We start from the raw sequence: 24,279 nt of genomic DNA, 5'->3' as shown, positions 1-24,279 counted from the left end.
TAATTAGGAGAATGAAGCAAAATTAATGACCTTGTTGGATAAAATTGAAAGGATCATGTTATGTAATCGGACATGGTGATTTTGTAGAAGAGCAAAGAATTAAACTGAAGAAATGACAAAAGGTGTTAAAATAGGTGTGATAAAATTTGGACAGCAATATTGGTAACAATTAGAGTATCACTGTGGTGCTTTCTTTGTTTATAGAGGCTTACAAAACCACATTTTTAAAGACATAATCAGTGAATGTGTATTATCAATGTGTGTCACTGTCCAGCAGGTTTCCCTATTCAAGGTTATAAACTTCATTATTGGTTCTGTATTGAAGTAAGATTACTTATAAAATAAAATACAAAGTTTATTCCACCTTATAAATATTATCAATATTATTGAGTAGGTGGAATAAATATTTATTTTATTTTATATGTAGGTTTCCCTATGCTGTACTAGATCTGAGTGGTAACTACAATAGATTCAAAAATTCTGGAAGCTTTTGCAATTTATTAATCTTGGTTTTTTGTATCAGCTGTTTCTAATTCCTCTTTGTTAACTGTTAATCAAACATGTAATGCTAAGGAAACACTTTTCTTATGAACCCTAATTTGATTTCTTAGCACCCTGTTCACTGAAGATAGTTGCGATTTGTACTGTATTGTTGATATTTCCAGATTTGGGAAGTAATTGAGTAAAACTAATTGAATTTCTTGTAACAATTATTATTTTTTCATTTATCTTTACTTGTAACAGTTACGTTTCACAAAATGTAATTTTTATTCGTAATTTACTTCTTGAAATAAAATTTTAATCATTACATTCTAGTAATAGACGTGCATTGTATTGCAGCTTTGGAGACCCAGCACTCACACGAGGTCTCACCAACAATATGCTTCACGTGCTCTTTTTTTTAATTTTTTTTTTTTACTCACAGCTTGCATTACTGGTTGAGATTTAGATAATCATGAACTATAACTTCCCAAGTTTGCATGTCGATATTGGAATCGGAAGAAACATGTGATTGTGAATGGTTTTAGGAATATGCACTCCCCTATTTTTATAAATATATTTAATTATTTAGCCTTCAGAAATAACGGGAACATGAGGGTGAAAAGCAAACTTTGTTTGTGAGTAATCAATTTAGAAGTTTCAAGGTGTCCTGTTTAGTCTTACTGATGATAGCCACTTAATGTCTCCATGCTATAAAGAAACCGTACAAAATGAAGCAATATAATTTTCCTTGCAAACTTTGGTGTCATTTCAGCCCCATGTGCAAAAAATATCATTCATTTCCTAAACACTCACATTCTGCAAAGTAATTGTAATTTTCCTGATTACATGTTGAAAAAGCAACTTGTAATTGAGTAAAATATTTCTCAAATAACTGTAATTCAGCCGAGTTACTTGTATTTTGTACTTTTCCCATTACTGGTTATTTCCATACTTTCCTTAAGCTTAGGTCCGGCTCATGGTATTTTTTTTTTTCAACACCCAAATCACTAATTACTAGTGACAATAAGAGGGTACTTTCTCCACTTGAAAATGTCTTTATCCTTTCCTCTTTGCTTTAATTTTAACCAGGTGGAAGCTTCAAGGCTCAATCTGTTAAGCTCATTTCAAGATCAAAGTAGAATAACATTAGAAATTTCCTAAAGCTTGTCCTTGGAGTACAGTAGAATCTCAATAATCCAAGGAAATTGGGGAGGGGAGGAATACCTCGAATTTGGAATAACTCGGACTACACAGAGCAACATAGGGGAAATTGTGAAACATGAAAAAATTGACAAAGGTTGAAGCTAATGTCCTGCATTGTCATTTTGTACAGTGTTATGCATGGATTAAGCTTATTTTTTGAAGAAGTTCTTAACCGACTTCTGAATGTTGCATCATTTCTCTGCAGCAATGTCACACCATAGCTTAAAGAGCAGGGTCTCTATGGGTGTTACCTTGGATTGTTATTCTACGTAGCGTAATGCTGCTTCCAACGCAGTGAGACGCTCGCTATGAAACATGTTAGATTCCATCTCTACTAAAACGTCTTCCTCAATATCTTCTGTTGGTTCATTCAATATTTCAGTGATTGATGTGTCAGCAAGTTCGTACTGTTCATCAATCTTCCTCCATTCCATAACTTTGATTTCACTAGCATCTTGTCCGGCTCCATGGATAAATGGTTAGCATGTTGGACTTCGGTCTAGAGGGTCCCAGGTTTGATTCTTGGCCGTGTCAGAGATTTTAACCTTAAATGGTTAAATTCCCTTGGCTCAGGGACTGGGTGTATGTGCTGTCCCCAACATCCCTGCAACTCACACACCACACATAACGCTCCCACACCACAATAACACACAGTTACCTATGCATGGCAGATGCCGCCCACCCTCATCGGAGGGTCTGCCTTACAAGGGCTGCCCAGGATAGAAATAGCCACACGAAATTATACTAGCATCTTTACATCCGGGTATCTGTGAGATTAGATCTGACAAGTTTGGTATGTCATGATCATTGCTGTCATTGGAGTTACTGTCAGCAGACACCAACACTTCCTAAAATCTTCTTCCATGATTTCATGAGTGTGTCTGGCTTCACTTCGTCCCATGATTCTGCTAACAAATACTCTACATCTCTCATGGTTATCTGTTTGGGGAAATTTGCGATGTTTTCCTCACATGTTGCTTCCAGGAGTGAATGTCGCAGGTGGTACCGATAGTTTTCATCTTGAATTTTTTTTAGACATTCTAAAACACCCTGATCCATAGGTTGTATCAAACATACGTTAGGGGGCACAAATAAAGCATGAATTCCATCACATATTAGATCCTGTTCATCTGGATGTAACCCTGCATTGTCCAGCAATGAAACTTCTTTACTAGACAGAACCTTCTTTCTCAAAAATGTTTTAGTTTCAGGCACGACAACAAACACGCACGTGATTTCAGTAGAGAGGAGGACCATACAATGACATGGTTTAAATTTGTGAAAAGAAAAATTCAAATAACGCTTGGATTCAACGGAGCCTTGGATTTGCAAGACTCTGTTGTATATACCACCATAGTTCCTTGCGTGCCAGTTTAGACTTAGTTTTGTCATTGAGCTTTCAACTCATTTGTGGTCCTAACAACAGAACCTGAAATACACGTAGACATGCACAGCACTCAGTAAATCATAAACATTGTATAAAAATGAACTTATTCCATGCTCTTATTATTAGATGATGATTGATTTGAAACAAAGTGTAAATTACAATTATTAAATGTGGGGTGGGGTAAAATATCAATGATCTGAATATATGAGGAGAAAGGGAGTTTGATGGAAGATTTAATCAACACTAGTTGAATTCAAATCATTGTTTTTGTAATACACATTTATTTGCCCACAGACTTATACATCACTCTGACCAAAATAAAAATGTACATGTTTATTGACTTCTTATGATGAATTCCTCAGGCTATAAATAACTCATTAATTCTCTTAGTGTCAAATCTTGTTTTATTGAACAGAAATTTAATAGTAGTAACCATCAAAATCAGCTGTTTCATTAATTTTAAATATCCATTGGCACCTGTGTAATATTTTTTCTGCCGACCAGCTTCAGAATGTAATTGGTTAGGTATTCACAGTTATCAAGGTTGTAGGATTGAATCTTGATTTATGTAATTGTCATTTAAGAGGGCTTTATATAATATATATATGTTAGTAGATTGATTGGCATGTTAAATAATCCCCTTTTCAGGGCAAAATTTAGCACTGTTCATCTCCTATAAAACAAAACCAAATACTGAGGCAAAGGGGAAAGTCTTTGTGGTTGTATATATATTATGAACAAAATATCTATCTAAAGGCTTGCTCATTCTTCAGAAGTATGTACCTGGTGCTTCAGATATATTGCTGAGTGTTGTAACATGACAGGCCAACAGGATGGAAAATAAACACACAACCACTAGCGTTCAACTCTTAAGACTAAGATTTATTTTGCCTACAAATTACTTATAAACTAACACAGTCACACTAGTTCCACAGTTTACACTCTATTACTAACATACTAACGCAGTCTCACTAGTGTCACAGTTCACGCCACACAGTTTTCAATTTTGCACGCCATACACTGTGTGTCACCACAAGTCACTGCACTCATTCGTTGGACGCACACTCCAACAGCCTTCTTCGAAGCCACTTGCTGGTCTTGATCAAATTCCTGTACAGACATGACACAGTACCTGGGGCACTTACAGACTGCTGACAGACTCGACTTTGCAACAGAACTCACTCCTCAATTGAAGTGAATCCATGATGGAACTCCAATCGCTGACCACGTATTGGCCGGCCAGCAACTCGAGATTATTCCAGAAAGGGGTTGCATACCCAAAACAGTCTTGGTCCGAATCCTCTAGATGTGTAGTATGACATCGGAGGGTGGGGTACTTCATTGGTGGTTCGTACTTCCTGAATGGTAGACAGGACGCTTAGCGAGTGGGGCCAATATTTAAGCCGCGAAGTCAGTTGCTCTCGGGCGAGGCCAAATTAACTTGTCCTCCCAGACTCTGACAAGGACTACCAAACAGAATGGCAGACATCCCATGACAGTATGTTTGGTTGCCGCATCTGGCTGGTGCATATTGCACAGTATATTGGGTTATCGCACAAGACAGGCACATTCCTGTGGAAAGGAAAGTCACAATATTGTTGATCTTCTCATCACAACAAATGTTCAAATTAGCCTCCTCTCCCTGTTCTGCATACAGTGCTGTTTTTCTCAGTGTGCTCTCTCGCATTCTTTTAACATTTTTGGTGTGATACTTATTGTTGCTGTATTAAGTTTACAAACAAGGTCAGCCCTGTTTGCAGGCAGCGTTTCATAAAGTTGATCGCCCAAATAGCTTCATAAAAAGTTCATGGAGTTAAATTGGATGATCTTCGTGGCATGTCATGGTAAATCAAAACAACAAGTTACTGCATACATAAATTATGACTTCTAAGTAACAGCACAATGTATGCTAAGTTCAGGGATCCACTCGAAAAAAGCCCCACAAGAGGCATGGTCATCCGGTTGCAGGTGGTAAATAGTTTGAATAGGTGCCAGTGCAGATTATGCTTCTAATGCTTAGAATATAGATTGTTCATCACAGTAACAGTGGTCTGAGTCATTTGCATGCAAATTAGTGCATTCTGTCTTGAGACATCCGAATAATCATCTATTCAGATCCTTGGAGCAATGCAATATAATATGAAGAAAAACTCGCATAATTCAGTACCACGAGTATATTGTTATATTATCAACAGTGTTACAAACCTTCTGCTTAAAGTAATTACAATATGTAAAACACATTTGTTCTACTGACCTAATAGTGTAGGTGAGGGATTTCAGTGAAGTGGTTAAACAAAGTGGAAGAGAACATATGCACACTTATACATTCAATATCACTTTCTAGCAGTCCAATATCAAAAGCCACACTAATTAAATTTTCGAACGATGATAGGAGTATGCCTTTTGCCAAGCATGTACTTTGGTGCTGAAAATTAATTGTATGTCACAGAGTGAATTTTAATGAAGAAATGCCTATCATATAACTTGTGGTTTTTCACATTGTTGTCTTACAAAATCAAGGATACTTCTCGAAAGAAGTACACGTCAAGAGTATGACAATGTTTTGTTGTTTACTGTGACAATATCTTAAGTGTATCTTTGGGTGGAAAACTTGCATCTGAAAGGATATAACCTGTATGACCTGTCCAGGAATCTCACAACAGTAGGCTCATTTCACTTACATCCACACGAAGTACTGCAGTTAGAACACGTTTCATTTGCTCTTTAGTCATTTTTCCACTTTTGCATGCCACCAGATGAATGTTTAGTGGTCATGTTGTTTCAAGTTTTGTTGAAACATTTTTGCTAAAAAGTGCCTTGTGTCTTTTGATGTATAGCTTGTTAACTAATCTGCCACTCATTGATAAAGCTGCATCAGTGACACATTCCTAAAATATGGTTACAAAATATAACAATATGTACAATAAGATGAAATAAATCAATGAAGGTAAATAGAACAATAAGAAGAAATGCTGATGCTGTGTGTCCTTCTCTTGCACATTGTACAATGATGTCTGGATCATCTCACATGCTGGAATTGCTAAAAGGATAAACTACAAATCTGACTGACATGTTCCTTAGCAGTAACTCAATGGAGATGACATCTCAATATTCTATTCCATTGCTAGCATGGTAGTGCTCTAATCAACATTAAGAATGTGGCAATTCGAAGATATTGCATATGTATGAACATGTTGGGGTTTTTTTTTAGACTGGTTTGATGCAGCGCTCCATGCCACCCTATCCTGTGCTAACCTTTTTATTTCTATGTAACTATTGCATCCTACATCTGCTTTAATCTGGTTGTCATATTCATACCTTGGTCTACCCCTACCGTTCCTACCACCTGCACTTCTTTCAAAAACCAACTGAACAAGTCGTGGGTGTCTTAAGATATGTCCTATCATTCATGTATGAACATAACTGGCATGAATAAACCTATAGATGATCTTGTTCCGCTATTTCTTGGAAAGCAATGATATATCCTTTTGTCAACATTTACATATTCAGAATTAACTCCAGTGGCAACATAATCAAAGGTTCACAATCCCCCTTTAATAATATTTATAACATTCCCAAGATTCTGCATATCTCTTATACATAACACTCCTAGCTCATATAACATCATAATTAACATTCCATTTCTGCATGACATAATGATTTGAAGACTTAACACTGACCTTTCTTTACCAACATTTTGTCCTTGTACATTATAATAGATGTTGTCTAATTCCATCATACCATTAGTATGCACATCAAAGATCTGCGTTCTAATTCACCAATCTTCTTTTACTTCAAGCACACATATATCTGGAGCAATCGCATCATGATACCATGTGAAGAACATTCTTATATTTTACTCATATCTGAGATGATCCTGCAAATTACATTCACCTTTACATGCCATTAGTAAAACATTCTAGCAAGTACACTAGCATGAAATGGACAATCCCTAGCATGCATATTGACAATTGATTCTAACTCATGAAGTTAATACATCACTATTATCTTCATATATTCCCTTTCGATACCTTTTTCAATTACACTCTGAATTCATCATGCCTATATTTGAATATTTGCAAAAATATGACCGTTTCCTGAACATAAGGATAATTCACCTTATACATTCATTAGAAGACCCTGATATTCTCTTTCATATCTGCCTAATAGTAGCGTTAATTCTGTACATATGACTACATTGAGTTAGAGGAACAATGAATGAAAAATAAGAAAATAAGAAAAAATAAAGATTTGCGCATACCTTAGCTGAAATCACACCATCTCATTGACAGGTCGACCAGTCCTATAATTGCAGTCACCCACAGTTCATCTGAATGTATGGGTACATCTTGGAAGATGTCATCACTAGTTCCATCCTGTGATATAACATATTTTGTCCTTACACCTGGAACTGAGAAACAAGTATTATCTTCATGTTGCACACCTTTAACTCCATAATCACACTGTATAAGGATCGTACTTGTTTCAAGGCTTTTCTTATAACCCACATATACACTTTCTTACAAATTGATGCTTGCTGTAAGCACTATGCTAAATCAGATTTATTCCAACATTTGGTTACATTGAACAATCAAATCTCATGTGTATTTTATAAGGATTTCATTGGATTTCATAGGTTCACTAGTACTGTAATGCAAAAATTCGCACCGTAAGACAATTTCCTCGTGGGTCGTAAGTAAACCCAATGCGTCTTCTTCCTCCTTGGCAACCTTGTATCTGTGAAAATGCATTTCCTTTTACTTTGGTGGCTGGATACAGACATGCAATGACTTGGCATCATAATATAGTCAATCTTGGGGGACAAAGAAAGACTGAATGCTGAAATCTGTCTCTACTTATATAACTCACGTATATAATGTTCTAATAATTTAATATTGTTGTCTGTAATATTTTGACAACATTCATGGGATTAATTCTCCTGTATGCCATTGTATTCCTTTTTGTGTTGTAACCTGCAACCGAAATATTCCAAGAGACACATTTGTACTACAGCTGTGTTAGTCAGTGCAGATACAACATGCCAGTGTCTAATAGCACTAGCAGGCAGCTGCTGAGTTTTGCATTGGAAAGTCACAGACCAATGTTTTTATAATGAACAATCTATATTATAAGCATATTTTTGGGCATTGCAGATGTCTGAGGTCAAGGGTGTCCCTTGTTAGCACTGTATTTCACCGAATTCAAGATGACTCTGAAATCAAGATGACTCTCACTTTTTCCTTAAAAAAAATGTTATCAGGCTTAAAAGTGCTTTGTGAAATCATATGAATGCCTTTCTTGTACAGTACACATTTTTAGACTATCTTTGCCTTCATGCCAGTGTGGACATTGTCTTTAGTTATGCAATATTTTCTTGCAGCTGCACAATTATTCTTTATTTCCGCCAGTTTAATAATCATTAACTTAAAATTGGCATCGTAATATCAAAGAGAACTCGTTGAAAATTTGCCGGTGGTACCTGTTCTATGTGTGTCTATAATACGATGATTCATCACGAAAATATTCCTGCTGTCTATAAAACTGTTAATTTTACTAAGCATCTGGTACAGTACACACGTTATAACTTGATCACCGAGTAGCTGTGGCCTTTGTAAGAATTCGAAGGCTTGCATGTTTGACGCCATTCTGCAGATTTGAGATACGTTTTTGTAGAGGCTAATAGAATGTCATTTCCTCATCACTATATCTCGAGATCCAGTGACGTTACACAGAGGCACTGTACAACTGGTTACCGCAGCTAACAATATAAAATAAAGACATGGACGTTGATCGTCAATGAGTTTTGCGCTGGAGGCGGTGTGAAGGGAAGAGTGTGGTTACCATGGTAGCTGCTAGTGGTGTTCATTACTGTTAGGTCACGAATGCAAGACTACCCTTGAATTTTCACAAGATTCTGAGAAGAAAACTTCTTCTTGGATTCAGAGAAATATGGTAATTCTAAGCACTTCAACATGATGTACTCCCATTGTGTGTGCCACAGTTCTGATACTTGTATTCTGCAGCAATAGTTTCTCTTGCCATGTTCACTTCCTCCGGAACTCTTTGCTGTGACTTCGGTGGATGAATTGGCACATGAAGCGTACCATGCTGATATAGTCTCCTCTCGATATTCTGGAACATACTGCAGCTTGGATGTGATTGTCAAGATATTATTGTGAATAAAGCACTACTCCTTATCACTAATTGTGATAACTCACTCCAAATGCAAGCAGCATATCTACAGGGACATCATTTGTATATTGTGGGCATTCTATTGCTATGCATTTGACTACACTGGAAGTTTATGCACTACAGCTGTTTGTACCATGAGCAATGTACCGAGCCTTTGTGCAGTGCTTCAGCAAATTGATTTTCCAATTAGTCTTTAGTCTGCAACCTTCCCCAATATTCGGCAACTTCTCTGGCTTTATGTTGTTGTGTGTAGCCATTTCATGCATCACAGTGAAAGCTCTTGCAGCAAATCAGGTAGACCACCACGTATCTGAAGCACCTAGTGCACGTCTTGTTCAAGAATGTTTCAGACAGTTGCCTCTATTAACGACAGTCAGTTTAGGATCATGATAGAGGTGTTGGAATTATAGAAGTATTCCGTTGGTTGAGCAAATGTCTTAAGGCAGGATGTATATAATTAGTGTAACATCTGAATATATAATTTAAAGTTGTGTTATTGTTTTAATTTTATGTTGTTAATTTGTTAACATGATTATTAAGTAGGATTTGATTACATAGAATGGAGGAGACGTGCACGACAGTCCTACCCTGCTGGAACAAGTGAAATCAGATTTGGGTATTGAGTTTGATAAGCTCTCTGATAAGAAAGTTGAGCTGCCAGAAACCATGACACCTGATGAGGCTGAGAATCTGCTAAGCACAAGGTATGTGATGGTGATGAGTTGAGGAAAAGGTGCTGATGAGTGAGTGAGTGAGTGAGAATTTGACTTTGTTCTCTAATATTTTCCTGTTTTTCATTTATTGGATACATCCTGAGACACAGGGCTTGCAATATAAACAGTACTTTCATTAAAATGTTTATATTTTTGACTTATTATGATAATCAATCAATCAATCAATCAATGAATCAATCGCTCCTGATCTGCATTTAGGGCAGTCGCCCAGGTGGCAGATTCCCTATCTGTTGTTTTCCTAGCCTTTTCTTAAATGATCACAAAGCAATTGGAAAATTATTGAACATCTCCCTTGGTAACTTATTCCAATCCTGAAGATATAAATAGAAAGCTATTTAATGGACATTTTCAGTGAAAGTTGCTAAATTAGAACTGTTTCAGAAATTCTGTCTTTATAAAAGTTTTTCTGTTTTAATAAAATGATCCTGTTCAATCCCATGAAGTATAGAATAATATAGGAGTATATTGGATCAGTTTTGTGACTTTGTTGAGCATTATTTCTCATGATATAGTTTTGTGAATTGTATCAATTTACATTGTTGCTTTTGAAAATAATTTTATTTCTTACACATTCAGTTAGTTCCATCTTTTTTATTACTGATGTAACAAATACAGTTATAGCAGGTGTATTTGATATGTATTGGTCACAGTGGTATTCTTCTTTATATATGAGGAATTAGTTTTATTTTACCTTTATTATTTTACTACATTTATGCCATAATCGTGTTTATTATAAGCGATATTATGTTGCTCTCTAAATATTCCGTGCTTCTTCACTTTCAGACAGTAATGGATATAGTTGTTTACAAACTGTATTCTTTGTGAATCTTCAAATAGGAATGATTTTAATGGCTGTATTATGAGCCATCTTCAAAAAGTAAGTTACACATGATTATTGTGCAGTACAATGCCAACGGACACAAATACACCACTATTTTTTGACATAGTCACCCAATCTCTGTAAACACAGATGAGAATGTTCTACCAAACATTCAGTTCCATGACGATAGAAATTTACTCCTTGGTCCTGGACGCATTGGAGAACCACTTTTTGAACTTGTTCATTGTTGGTAAATCTTGTTCTTTCAGCTTGCCGAACACATGGAAATAGAATTATGTAAGATCTGGATGCTGCCATATCTCCCATCAAAATCTTTGAACCAAAGGTTGTGTTGTGAGCGCCTTGTGTGGTGTTGCTTTGTCATGAATGAGAACAATGCCTTTGTTTAACTTTCCCTTGCCTCTTGTTCTTTATGACCTTGCGCAATGACCTCAGTGTTTTGTAGGAGTAGTCAGCATTAATGGTTGTGCATCGTTGTTTAAACTCTATGTAAGCAACTTCTTCACAGTCGAAAAAAACCAGTGGCGCGACCTTCCCTCCTGATGGTGCAACCTCGAATTTCTTCCACACTGGTGAGGATGTGTGTATCTATTCCATAGACATCCCTTTTGTTTCCAGTGTAAAATGATGCAGCTATGCCTCACTGCATATAATGATGTGGCTTATAAATACATTGTCTTTCACAGAGTAATACTGAATGAAGTCCAGAGAATACATAGACCTTGCTGCTTTGTGGTCGGGTGACAGTGATCATGGAACCCAATATGAGGACAATTTCTGACAATCTGGCTGGTGTCAAACAGTGGCATGCACACTGCCTACTGAGATTCCCATCTCTTGTGCAGTGTCTGCGATATGCACTCTGCTATTGCTGTGAACCATTGTGTCAGTTTGCGGGACATTGTCTTCTGTGGTCAATGTTGATGGCCTTACTGTCTGATCAGCAGCCTTGTTCAAAATGTTGGCACCATTTCACAGTGGTTGAACAAGACATTTCACTTGGTGTGTGCACTGCCACATTTTCGTGGTGAATCTTGGTGCATTTGCGACATTATTCCCACAAAAAGCAAACCGTTCTGGAACTTCAACTTTGGAGTATGTTTCCAGTTGATGCCCATTTTACTTGCATATTATGATTCAGCTGTTCAACTGTCCAATAATGAGTTGTTAAAAAGTTTGTTTCACGGATGACGGTCAGTACGCTGAATGGTCAGCGTACTGGCCTTCAGTTCAGAGGGGTCGGGTTCGATTCCCGGCTGGGTCAGGGATTTTAATCGCTTCTAATTAATTCTTCTGGCTTGGGGACTGGGTGTTTGTGACTGTCCCAACAATATCCTCTTCACATTCAGACAACATACCACACTACCAACCACCACAGAAATACCCAATAGTGATTACATCCCTCCATATAGGGTTGGCGTCAGGAAGGGCATCCGGCCGTAAAATAGGGCCAAATCCACATGTACAATGCAGCTCGCACCCGCGACCCCACAGGTGTGGGTAAAGGCAGTAGGAAAAGAAAATTATGATTCAACTCTTATCAGTACTACAACACAAGTGTCGCTGCAGGCAGCCATGGGCATCTACCGTATTAAGACAATGTATCACACTTGCTACGCAATACTCTCTTGTTCGGATGACATATGTAACTTATTTTTTGAATGCCCTGTGTGTTAAGAATGAAAATTTCCAATATTGAGTTGTTAAAAAGTTTGTTTAATGGATGATTGGGAAATGTAATGAGGAATTTTTGTTTTACTGAGTTTAATATCAGTATATACTCTAAACAAGCTTCAACAAGGAGAACTTCTATGTCTGCAAAATAAGGAAAATTTATAAATGAATCTGGTTGAAGTAGAAAACGGGTAATAAATCAAGCTGGATAAGTAAAATAAAATAGGAAGATTAACTTACAGAGGCTAAGAGCAAAATACACATTCATAGTAGAATAGAAAGGCATGAAGAAGACTTTATGTGTATCTATTTTCTGGTCTTTTTGTCACAAGACGTTTTTCTTCCAGTATTTTCCCTACTAGCCTGATAACAAATATTGAATATATGATATTTTAATGAAATTTTTGATCCGAGTAATTTTAGACTCTGTATTTTTTCAGCAGTGCATTGTTAACTATTTTATTTGTATTGAATGGAGTGTAATACTTGTATTAGTGAAATTGTTTTATTTTACAGTGTGCCTGTTATGAAAATGTGGCCATGTTTTCATTAACATAGCCACTTTAACAGAATCATGCAAGCATACTAAAGCATGAGGATTGCTTTGAGCTCTTGCACGATGCCTGCCATATGTTAATAAGTGCATGTCTAACATGTATGTGTAGTTCTTTCTAGCTTAAATAATCTTATATCACACAATACAACACTGAGAATATAATTTGCATCAGATGGATGATGAATGCATAAAAAGCAAGCTACTGTATGTAACATGCTTTTAGTTTAATATTTGTTGTTTTTTATGGGACAGTTAGATTCTTTTTTTTTTTTAACCATATGATCCTAATATACAAGAAATCAATCTTTACTTAATTCTTCACAAATTTTAAAAGTCTATATCGGTTTTATGTCAAGGAGAAATTGATTGTTGATATTTAATATAAATAAAAATAAATTAATTAAATAAGTTTTGAACCGAGTTGATGGTAGAATCTTGGAAGAAAAGGAAAAAGAATAAAATGAATAATTAAGGTATGGTAGTTCAAGTTACAGTAGATCACAAGAGTAACTTAATTGTTTGTTTTGTTCTGTAAATGGCTATGTGATTTGGGTGAGTAGCTGTAATCTTGCATTTAAGAGATTTTGGGTTCAAACTCTTATATCACACAGTACAACACCTTTGACACCCCTGGTTAGTTGACACTGCTGAATGTTTTTTTTTTAAACATATGATTGTAATATACTATATAATCTTCCTTCTCTGGAGTCTTCTCAAATTTTGAAGGTGTGTGTAGCTTCATTTTCAAGGAAATCTGTCAGAACCATTGCTTCCCATTTTTACACCAGATAGTACTGGGGCTGTACCTTAATTAAAGGCTACATCCAGTGTCTTCCGAGTCCTAGATTTTTTCTTCGAGGAACTCATCTTTTTATAAAAGACTTATAAGCACCTTTATCTGATAAATTAAGCCACTGAAAAATTCAGAGCTATTTTCTGGTCTTGTACAAAGGTATTGGTTATATGAAATGGTGGTCACTGACAGGGTCTTAGCCCTTAGCCCTCCATTTCGTTCTGAACATACCTGCCTCTCCAGCTCCATTTAAAAATCTGCTTACAGAGGGATAAGTGACTGCACAAACATATGGACAACATATTTATAAAAATCAAATAAAAACAAGTACAAAGTAAATATAATACAATACTAAGATGCAATGTACAGCATTTTCAATCCTGAAATTATCTCAGACAGTCACATTTCCATTGGTAATTGTGCTTTGTGTGGAACTTGCCAGGATGTAATCCAGGCTTTCTTGTACATGCATTACAGAAAAACACTATCTCACGTAGTTGTCGTCCCTTCACTTTTCAGTCACCGAAAACTGGAGTCTTTTCTTCTCCTCTGTGGATAACTATAAATGAAGTGTGAATGACCATTTAGGGGCATAAACTTCTGAATGTTTACATTGGCATATGGGTTCATTTCATGCACAATTTCCATCAATAACCTGTCATTCATGAATTACTGTAAAGAAGCACGGTTACTGTTAGAGTTAGTCCCATGGTGTGTTTTATAATTAGATGTATCTGTGAATGGGATTCCAGTCACGGTAATCCTTCCAGCCGTCAGTAGAGGTACCAGCACTGTCATTTCGTATAATTATTTCATTATCAGGTTCTTCATCTGAATTCACGAACACAGTCTAATGTCACAATAATTCATCACCACTTAATTAAAAATTGCTCCCACTATCGTTCAAATCAACATCACTTTCATCTAAAAGTCTCGCTAATTACTTCTCATGCTCCTCGAACAACGCTATGTTGCAAAGCAATGTCTGTTTACTAACTTGCATACTTTTCAAAGAATCCTCCACAAACCCTGAGTTCAAAGAGATTATAGCAATACAGGGCTTCAAATTGTTATCAACAGATGTCAGTTGCTTATTGCATCTACAATTCATGCGTGTGTACCCGACAAAGGGGTTGTACAGAGAAGAAAATCATGTCGGGCATTGCACGACATAGGATCTGTGTGGGGTAATTTTGTTGTTGGGATTGGCCTCCCTTGTGAGTTCTAAGGGTTAAGCTTAAAGAGAGAATTTATTAGACAGTCATCAGACGTGCGCTCGGATATGGCTCCAAATGCTGGTCAAGGCAGAAGCACTATCAGCAAATGTTCACCATAGAGATGTGAATGCTGCAGTAGTCTGTAGGCATCTCTTTGACTGACCAAGTACACAATAAGTATATGTTCGGTCTCTCTCCTATCTGTAAAAAACAGGAGGAAAGTTAACTCTGCTGATATGGGCATGTCAAACGGCATGATGATGGTCCTGTACTGGAAACTTTTATTACTGAATCAAGGAGAGGCTGAGGACACCCTAGAGCAACATGGTGGCAAACAGCTGAAGTCTCCTTAGGAAGAAGGACAGCCCAGTGGCCCACATACAAAAGTGGAGGGAATACTCACTTCAGAACAGAAGAGCCTACACAAGTGATATTCAGGAGTGCCCACACTGCAGGCACATATGCGGCCAGGAAAGTAGTATTACAGGGACGTTCTGCATTATGTGTGGATATTGTATTACCGAGCTCAATAGCTGCAGTCTCTTAAGTGCGGCCAGTATCCAGTAATACCAATATAAATGGTCCGTTATTGGACATCATAAATTTTCCGGCTAACTCATTCCTAGTTGCCAGCATTTTGCCCCAGTGTGCTAAGTTGGACTCATCTGTTGGTAAATAGCACACAAGTCCAATAACGGACCATTTATATTGGTATTATAAATTTACTCATTTGGGACAAATATTTCAGGTTACGTATGGGAATCAACATCTATATCATCACTATCCAGTATTCGGGAAATAATGCGTTTGAACCCCACTGTCGGCAACCCTAAAAATGGTTTTCTATGGTTCCCCATTTTCACACTAGGCAAATGCTGGGGCTGTACCTTAATTAAGGGCACGGCTGCTTCCTTTCCACTCCTAGCTCTTTTCTGTCCCATCATTGCCGTAAGACCTATCTGTGTCGGTGCAACATAAAGCAACTTGCAAAAAAAAAATAAAAAATAAAAACCCATATTGTACTTCATCTTCAACTGTTCCATAACTTGCCTATTTTTAGTATTTTCAATTTGTTGATACATTACTGCTCTCATGACTGCTATAAAGTATTCATGAGAGTCGATAATCAAAGATTTGTATTTTTTTTTTTTTTTTTTTTGTCTAAATTTACTTCAGTGTTTGTAATCTCATTCTAAATTACTGAAATGTCTCAGTCTAGTATTGTGTGATGCTAGAGTAGCAAGAAGTAAATTTCTGCTTGCAAACTAATATGCTGTTGTTGTTTTCTGCTCTCCTGCACTTCTCTCTCACCTGCAGAATTCTGGAAAAGAAAATACGGTGAGTAGAATAGCCACAATTAACCTGACTTAACTTGCACACTCGCAGACCGAGTTAAATAAAACATTGTATTGTGTATATTATAATTATTTCCTTATTTAATAGCTTGAATCATTCATATGAAAATATAAAATATGCTATAAAATGGAACATTTGTCATGCATTGCTCCATCTCTTGCCACTTTCTGACAGAAATCAAATATGTTGATTCTTTCTTGCTTCTACCAAGGTAAGTAGTAAGTTTATAGGTTACAGAGTAGGTTAGAGGTTACAGTGTAGACGTTTGTTTATTACTATTTATTAGTTTTAGTCGACAGGTGTAGGAAATTAGTGTCAGTTTCTTCTGCATGATAGGTAGATGGATAGATGACTAGGTAGTCCATTACTTTTCTTGTGGTATGCAGTTTCAGAATATTCTTTCTAAAATAATATCAATCAATCAATCAATCAATCAATCAATCAATCAATCAATCACCATTGATCTGCATTTAGAGCTTTTGTACAGGTGGCAGATTCCCTATCAGTCTTTTCACATGAGTAATTAGAAATTTATCAAACATTTCCCTTGATAAATTATTCCAATCCCCAATTCCTCATCCTGTCTGTAAGGTCATCAGCCCAGACACTGGTTGGATCCTCAAATAGTACCACCAAAGGCTATGCAGTTATAGGAAAACCACAAAAACCAATGTCAGCACCAAAATGAGGCATACTAGGGAAGATGAGGAGTGAGGTAGTTTGCCGTTGCTTTCTTCACTGGGCCAGACAGTGCTGTTGTAGCATGACTAACCCTATGAGCAACACCTTTCATAACACTCCGATGCACTGGTTGTGCTTCGAATGTCATTACTCAGCACCACTCACACTCCATCAGCTTCCATATTGTTACAGCCATGGATGAGACAGGGAATTTAGTGGAAGCTACACTTTGCTTTGGCCTATGCCAAGAGATCTATCAAGCAATAACAGCAGGCAAATTTCGAAGTAGTTGGAAATTGATCAAATATCCCCCGTAATAAATTATTCTAATCCCTAATTCCTCTTCTTATAAACGAGTAGTTGCCCCAGTTTGTTCTCTTGAATTCCAACTTTATCTTAATTTGATGGTTTTTCTTATATTTAAAAACTCCACTCAAGCTTATTTGTCTACTAATGCCATTCCAAGCTATCTCTCCACTGACAGCTTGAATTCTGCTTAGTTGAGCTATTTGATTCCTTACTTCTAAGTCTTCCTAGTCCAAAGTTTGCAACATTTCTGTAACACTACTAAATACTCTCATAATCATATGAAGAGATCTGTTTATATGATTACCTCACTGAAGATCTTCCCTTACATTAACACTTGAGTACTTACAGCAATCCCCTTGAATTACCGTCATCCCATCAACATTGTAAATTAAATTGAAAGGGCTCCTTTGTGAAACTTACAACTTGCCTTTTCATCCTGTTTACCATCATACCATTGTCTGCTGTCAATCTTGCAACTTTGTCTAAATCTTTTGCAGTTGCTCACAATCCTGTAACCTATTTCTTACTCCATACAGTATAAAATCATTTTCAAAAAGCCTTATCTGTGATTCCACTTCCTTACACACATCATTTTCTTTTTTTCTTTTTTTACGTGTATATATATATATATATATAAATAATGAAAACACAGAGGTCCAATAACGCTGCCTTGTGGGACCCCCTCCTCTTAATCATTACATGATCAGATAATGCTTCCCCTACTTGTATTCTCTGAGGTTTTTTTTTCCCTAAAACTTATATCAATCAATACTGATCTGCATTTAGGGCAGTCGCCCAGGTGGCAGATTCCCTATCTGTTGCTTTCCTAGCCTTTTCCTAAATGATTTCAAAGAAATTGGAAATTTATTGAACATCTCCCTTGGTAAGTTATTCCAATCCCTAACTCCCCTTCCTATAAATGAATATTTGCCCCAGTTTGTCCTCTTGAATTCCAACTTTATCTTCATATTGTGATCTTTCCTACTTTTATAAACGCCATTCAAACTTATTCGTCTACTAATGTCATTCCACGCCATCTCTCCGCTGACAGCTCGGAACATACCACTTATGATATAGATGTTGATTCCCATAGGGAAACTGAAATATTTGTCCTGAATGAGTAAATTTATAATACCAATATAAATGGTCCGTTATTGGACATTATAAATTTTCCAGCTAACTCATTCTTGGTTGCCAGCGTTTCGCCCTCATGTGCTAGGGTGGGCTCATCAGTTAGTACCTAGCACACCTACCAATACGCTGGCTAGTGCATACCGTGGAGGCCACTGCGTAGGCTAACTGGAGCCACCGGCAGTGCCATTGCACTAAGAGACTTTGTCTCATTATCAAAAATTGATGCCTGCTTGGCCATCAGATGATATAGATGTTGATTCCCATAGGGAAACTGAAATATTTGTCCTGAATGAGTAAATTTATAATACCAATATAAATGGTAGGTGTGCTAGGTACCAACTGATGAGCCCACCCTAGCACATGAGGGCGAAACGCTGGCAACCAAGAATGAGTTAGCTGGAAAATTTATAATGTCCAATAACGGACCATTTATATTGGTATTATAAATTTACTCATTCAGGACAAATATTTCAGTTTCCCTATGGGAATCAACATCTATATCATCTGATGGCCAAGCAGGCATCAATTTTTGATAATGAGACAAAGTCTCTTAGTGCATTGGCACTGCCGGTGGCTCCAGTTAGCCTACGCAGTGGCCTCCACGGTATGCACTAGCCAGCGTATTGGTAGGTGTGCTAGGTACCAACTGATGAGCCCACCCTAGCACATGAGGGCGAAACGCTGGCAACCAAGAATGAGTTAGCTGGAAAATTTATAATGTCCAATAACGGACCATTTATATTGGTATTACATACCACTTAGTCGAGCAGCTCTTCTTCTTTCTCTCAATTCTTCCCAACCCAAACATTGCAACATTTTTGTAACGCTACTCTTTTGTCGGAAATCACCCAGAACAAATCGAGCTGATTTTCTTTGGATTTTTTCCAGTTCTTGAATCAGGTAATCCTGGTGAGGGTCCCATACACTGGAACCATACTCTAGTTGGGGTCTTACCAGAGACTTATATGCACTCTCCTTTACATCCTTACTACAACCCCTAAACACCCTCATAACCATGTGCAGAGATCTGTACCCTTTATTTACAATCCCATTTATGTGATTACCCCAATGAAGATCTTTTCTTATATCAACACCTAGATACTTACAATGATCCCCAAAAGGAACTTTCACCCCATCAACGCAGTAATTAAAACTGAGAGGACTTTTCCTATTTGTGAAACTCACAACCTGACTTTTAACCCCGTTTATCAACATACCATTGCCTGCTGTCCATCTCGCAACATTTTCGAGGTCACGTTGCAGTTGCTCACAATCTTGTAACTTATTTATCACTCTATAGAGAATAACATCATCCGCAAAAAGCCTTACCTCCGATTCCACTCCTTTACTCATATCATTTATATATATAAGAAAACATAAAGGTCCAATAATACTGCCTTGAGGAATTCCCCTCTTAATTATTACAGGGTCAGATAAAGCTTTGCCTACTCTAATTCTCTGAGATCTATTTTCTAGAAATATAGCAACCCATTCAGTCACTCTTTTGTCTAGTCCAATTGCACTCATTTTTGCCAGTAGTCTCCCATGATCCACCCTATCAAATGCTTTAGACAGGTCAACCGCGATACAGTCCATTTGACCTCCAGAATCCAAGATATCTGCTATATCTTGCTGGAATCCTACAAGTTGAGCTTCAGTGGAATAACCCTTCCTAAAACCGAATTGCCTTCTATTGAACCAGTTATTAATTTCACAAACATGTCTAATATAATCAGAAAGAATGCCTTCCCAAAGCTTACATACAATGCATGTCAAACTTACTGGCCTGTATTTTTCAGCTTTATGTCTATCACCCTTTCCTTTATACACCGGGGCTACAATAGCAACTCTCCATTCATCTGGTATAGCTCCTCCGACCAAACAATAATCAAATAAGTACTTCAGATATGGTACTATATCCCAACCCATTGTCTTTAGTATATCCCCAGAAATCTGATCAATTCCAGCCGCTTTTCTAGTTTTCAACTTTTGTATCTTATTGTAAATGTCATTGTTATCATACGTAAATTTTATTACTTCTTTGGCCTTAGTCTCCTCCTCTATCTCGACATCATCCTTGTAACCAACAATCTTTACATACTGCTGACTGAATACTTCTGCCTTTTGAAGATCATCACATACACACTCCCCTTGTTCATTAATTATTCCTGGAATGTCCTTCTTGGAACCTGTTTCTGCCTTAAAATACCTATACATACCCTTCCATTTTTCACTAAAATTTGTGTGACTGCCAATTATGCTTGCCATCATGTTATCCTTAGCTGCCTTCTTTGCTAGATTCAATTTTCTAGTAAGTTCCTTCAATTTCTCCTTACTTCCACAGCCATTTCTAACTCTATTTATTTCCAGTCTGCACCTCCTTCTTAGTCTCTTTATTTCTCTATTATAATAAGGTGGGTCTTTATCATTCCTTACCACCCTTAATGATACAAACCTGTTTTCGCATTCCTCAACAATTTCTTTAAACCCATCCCAGAGTCTGTTTACATTTTTATTTACCGTTTTCCACCTGCTTTATCAGCCATATGGTACTGCCTAACAGTCCTACTTTTAAGACCTTCCTTTCTATCACATTTATTTTTAACTACCACAAAAACAGCTTCATGATCACTAATACCATCTATTACTTCAGTTTTCCTATAGAGCTCATCTGGTTTTATCAGCACCACATCCAGGATATTTTTCCCTCTGGTTGGTTCCATCACTTTCTGAATCAGCTGTCCTTCCCATATTAACTTATTTGCCATTTGTTGGTCATGCTTCCTGTCGTTAGCATTTCCTTCCCAATTGACATCTGGCAAATTCAGATCTCCCGCTACAATCACATTTCTTTCCACGTCGTTTCCCACATAGCTGACTATCTTATCAAATAATTCCGAATCCGCGTCAGTGCTACCCTGTCCCGATCTGTACACTCCAAATATATCAAGTTGCCTATTATCTTTAGAAATGAGCCTTACACCTAGAATTTCATGTGTCTCATCTTTAACTTTTTCGTAGCTTACAAATTCTTCTTTCACCAGAATGAACACTCCCCCTCTCACCCTTCCTATCCTATCTCTACGATACACACTCCAGTGCCGTGAGAAAATTTCTGCATCCATTATATCATTTCTCAGCCATGATTCAACTCCTATTACAATGTCTGGTAAATATATATCTATTAAATTACTTAATTCTATTCCTTTCCTTACAATACTTCTACAGTTCAACACTAACAATTTTATGTCATCCCTACTTGATTTCCAGTTCCCTGTTCCCTTATCACCGCTACCCTTAGGCACAAATTCAGTCACTTTTTTGTCTATTCCAGTAGCCCTCATTTTTGTCAGTAATCTTTCATAATCTACCCTGCCTAGGGCCTTCAGTGGGTGAATAGCAGTACAGTCCACTTGACCTCCTGAATCTTAAACATCAGCTGTATTTTGTTTGGGTCCTACAAGGAATAACCTTTCCTAAACCCAAACTGCCATCTATCAAACCAGTTAGTAATTTTGCAAACGTGTCCAATATAATTGGAAAGAATTTAATCCAATAAAGGCATTATTGTGGTAATTTTGCCAATGAAGTTACCTGTTGTGACATGTTAAGCAAGATGGTCTATAATAAGCAGTAATATACTTCAGGGTCTTTTATGGTAGGACATAATGCCTTGCAGATATTCATGCTGGATGAACTTACTACTTCAAGAACTGTTGTATATTTTTGTATGGGTCTTTGATCTCTAAAATACCTTTACTATGTTATTAGTTCAGGATGTAAAGCCTAAAAGTTTCATCTCATCTTATACTGGCTAGTTTGCTCAGTGAAATACTGAAGCTAATTCTTGGGAAGAAAAAACAAAAAATCAAAAGGTCCACTCATTTGGAATTTAATTTTATAAATTCTTTCTCATTTTAGTAAAATTGAGTTATTTTAAGAGTATCTAAACACTAAAGAGAAATCAAATGTTCTTTTCAAACAGCAATTACCTTTTTTTTTAAATGGTGGTAACCGTGATGCCAGTTGCCATGAAAAATTGTTACCTGTAATGGAAGTTAAAATCCTGGAGAAGAGGCCCTACAGGAAGTAAATTTCCTTAAAAGCATAGAACATTTTGGTAGTGAATTTTTGTTTCTCACTTTTCTCAATAATAATTTCATCATCATCATTTCTTTGCTCCAACAAGCTGGATGTGGTAGTGCACAAGCCTCCTCCAGTTTGTCCTGTCCATCCACAGATGTTGTTTACATATGCGACACCAGTTTACATCTCTAATTTCAAGGTCCTTAAATATCTGCTCCTACCAGATATCACGAGGTCTTCCTCTTGGTCTCGGACCACTGTGGTCAAAGTATGCTCGAGGAGTCCTGTGGGGATCCACATGACCATACTACTGCATTTTCTCCAGCAAGCTTCTTTCCAATCCATGCTGCTGTCAACAGTCCGTATTTTATCTATTTTTATTTTTTTGTAGACAAGAACACTGGAACTTCATTTCTGTTTCCTGAAGATGGCTCTTTGTTGATCCAGTAAGACTTGCTGCTTCCAGACCATATGTCAATATAGGTATCAGATATATTTTATACAAGCTGATCTTGGAAATGTTTCATCCCAAAGTATTTGATATATAGCATGATAGAATATGAAAGCTTTCTGTATTCTGTTCCTAATCTCCTGTTGTATGCTATTGTCTGAAGTCAGAATACTACCTAAGTACTGGAAGTTGTCTAAAATGTCCATCTCCTCATCTCCAATTCTTAGATGAACATTTGGAGAGTTTCTACTCATCACCAAGCGAACTGTGTTGGTTTTGCTGATCTCAAGACCTAATGTTGTAAAAGCTTCATGTCAAAGATCTAGTCTAGCTTGTACTTCCGCTCCTGTCTCACCCTATACAGTACCATTACATCATCAGCAAAAACCAGGGCATTAGTTGTTGGGTCCTTTCTTTTAACTTAAAACTTCCATTATGAAGAGGAGTATAGTATTATTGCCCTCAGGTGTGCAATATATGAAATCAAACTTTTGAAGATGAAGTATATATCAGCAGAGGTATATGAAAAGAAATGTCAAATCTGTTCCCCGTAATATCACAAGATTTGACGTAGAACACACACTGTGCAATGTAAATAATCGTAATCAATTACAAAGTCATTGCGATTTGGAAGTTTTATTGTTTGACATTTTATTTCTTAATTTTAAATATTTTTACAGATCTTCAAGATAATGAGTTCAAAATCATTTTCCCCCACTGAGACAGTGGATTCACTCAGCTGGAGCTCCAGCAACACAGAAACAATGGTACTTGGCTGCCTAACTATGAGATGCTCTCGATTAGCCTTCTAATTCCCAACATTGGTGATTTTGGACTTTTTGGAAATCTGATAAGACAACTTTATTTTCTCAAATATGTTTTCAGTAATTTTGAAGCCATTTATTTTCCACACTTCGCTACATTTTACAAAAGAGAAATTCTTCACATCTTTGCATCTTTGCATCAGAGTTTTCTCAGATGTCCACGATTTGATATATATATATATATTTTTTGCCATATGCGCAAAGAACCCACTGAAATAAATCAAATGGCATGACACCTCACACGACATGCTACAATGTCAGATTCCAGAGCTACACTAATTGTTAGCTGCATAGCATGGTGATTCTGTAACAATCAATCATCAATCACCCATTAACTGCATTTAGGGCTGTTGCCCAG

The 24,279-nt window shown here is 36.9% G+C and overlaps 1 protein-coding gene across 5 annotated transcripts in view; it reads left to right on the top strand.

The window, feature by feature from the left end:
- Spn (Spinophilin) overlaps positions 1–24,279 on the top strand; it is a 294,699-nt gene that overhangs the window by 168,194 nt on the left and 102,226 nt on the right. For 4 of the 5 annotated variants that reach the window (XM_067136663.2, XM_067136660.2, XM_067136661.2 and 1 more), the window contains 2 exons: positions 9,824–9,969; positions 16,398–16,418. In XM_067136663.2, coding sequence (XP_066992764.2) covers positions 9,824–9,969; positions 16,398–16,418 — 167 coding nt within the window. The remainder of the gene's footprint in view (positions 1–9,823; positions 9,970–16,397; positions 16,419–24,279) is intronic. The other variant, XM_067136664.2, reaches the window with a different exon arrangement.

The sequence above is a fragment of the Anabrus simplex genome, chromosome 1 (genome assembly GCF_040414725.1).
Source record: "Anabrus simplex isolate iqAnaSimp1 chromosome 1, ASM4041472v1, whole genome shotgun sequence".
NCBI classification, from domain to species: domain Eukaryota; kingdom Metazoa; phylum Arthropoda; class Insecta; order Orthoptera; family Tettigoniidae; genus Anabrus; species Anabrus simplex.
This window is presented reverse-complemented; position numbering and strand designations above follow the sequence as displayed.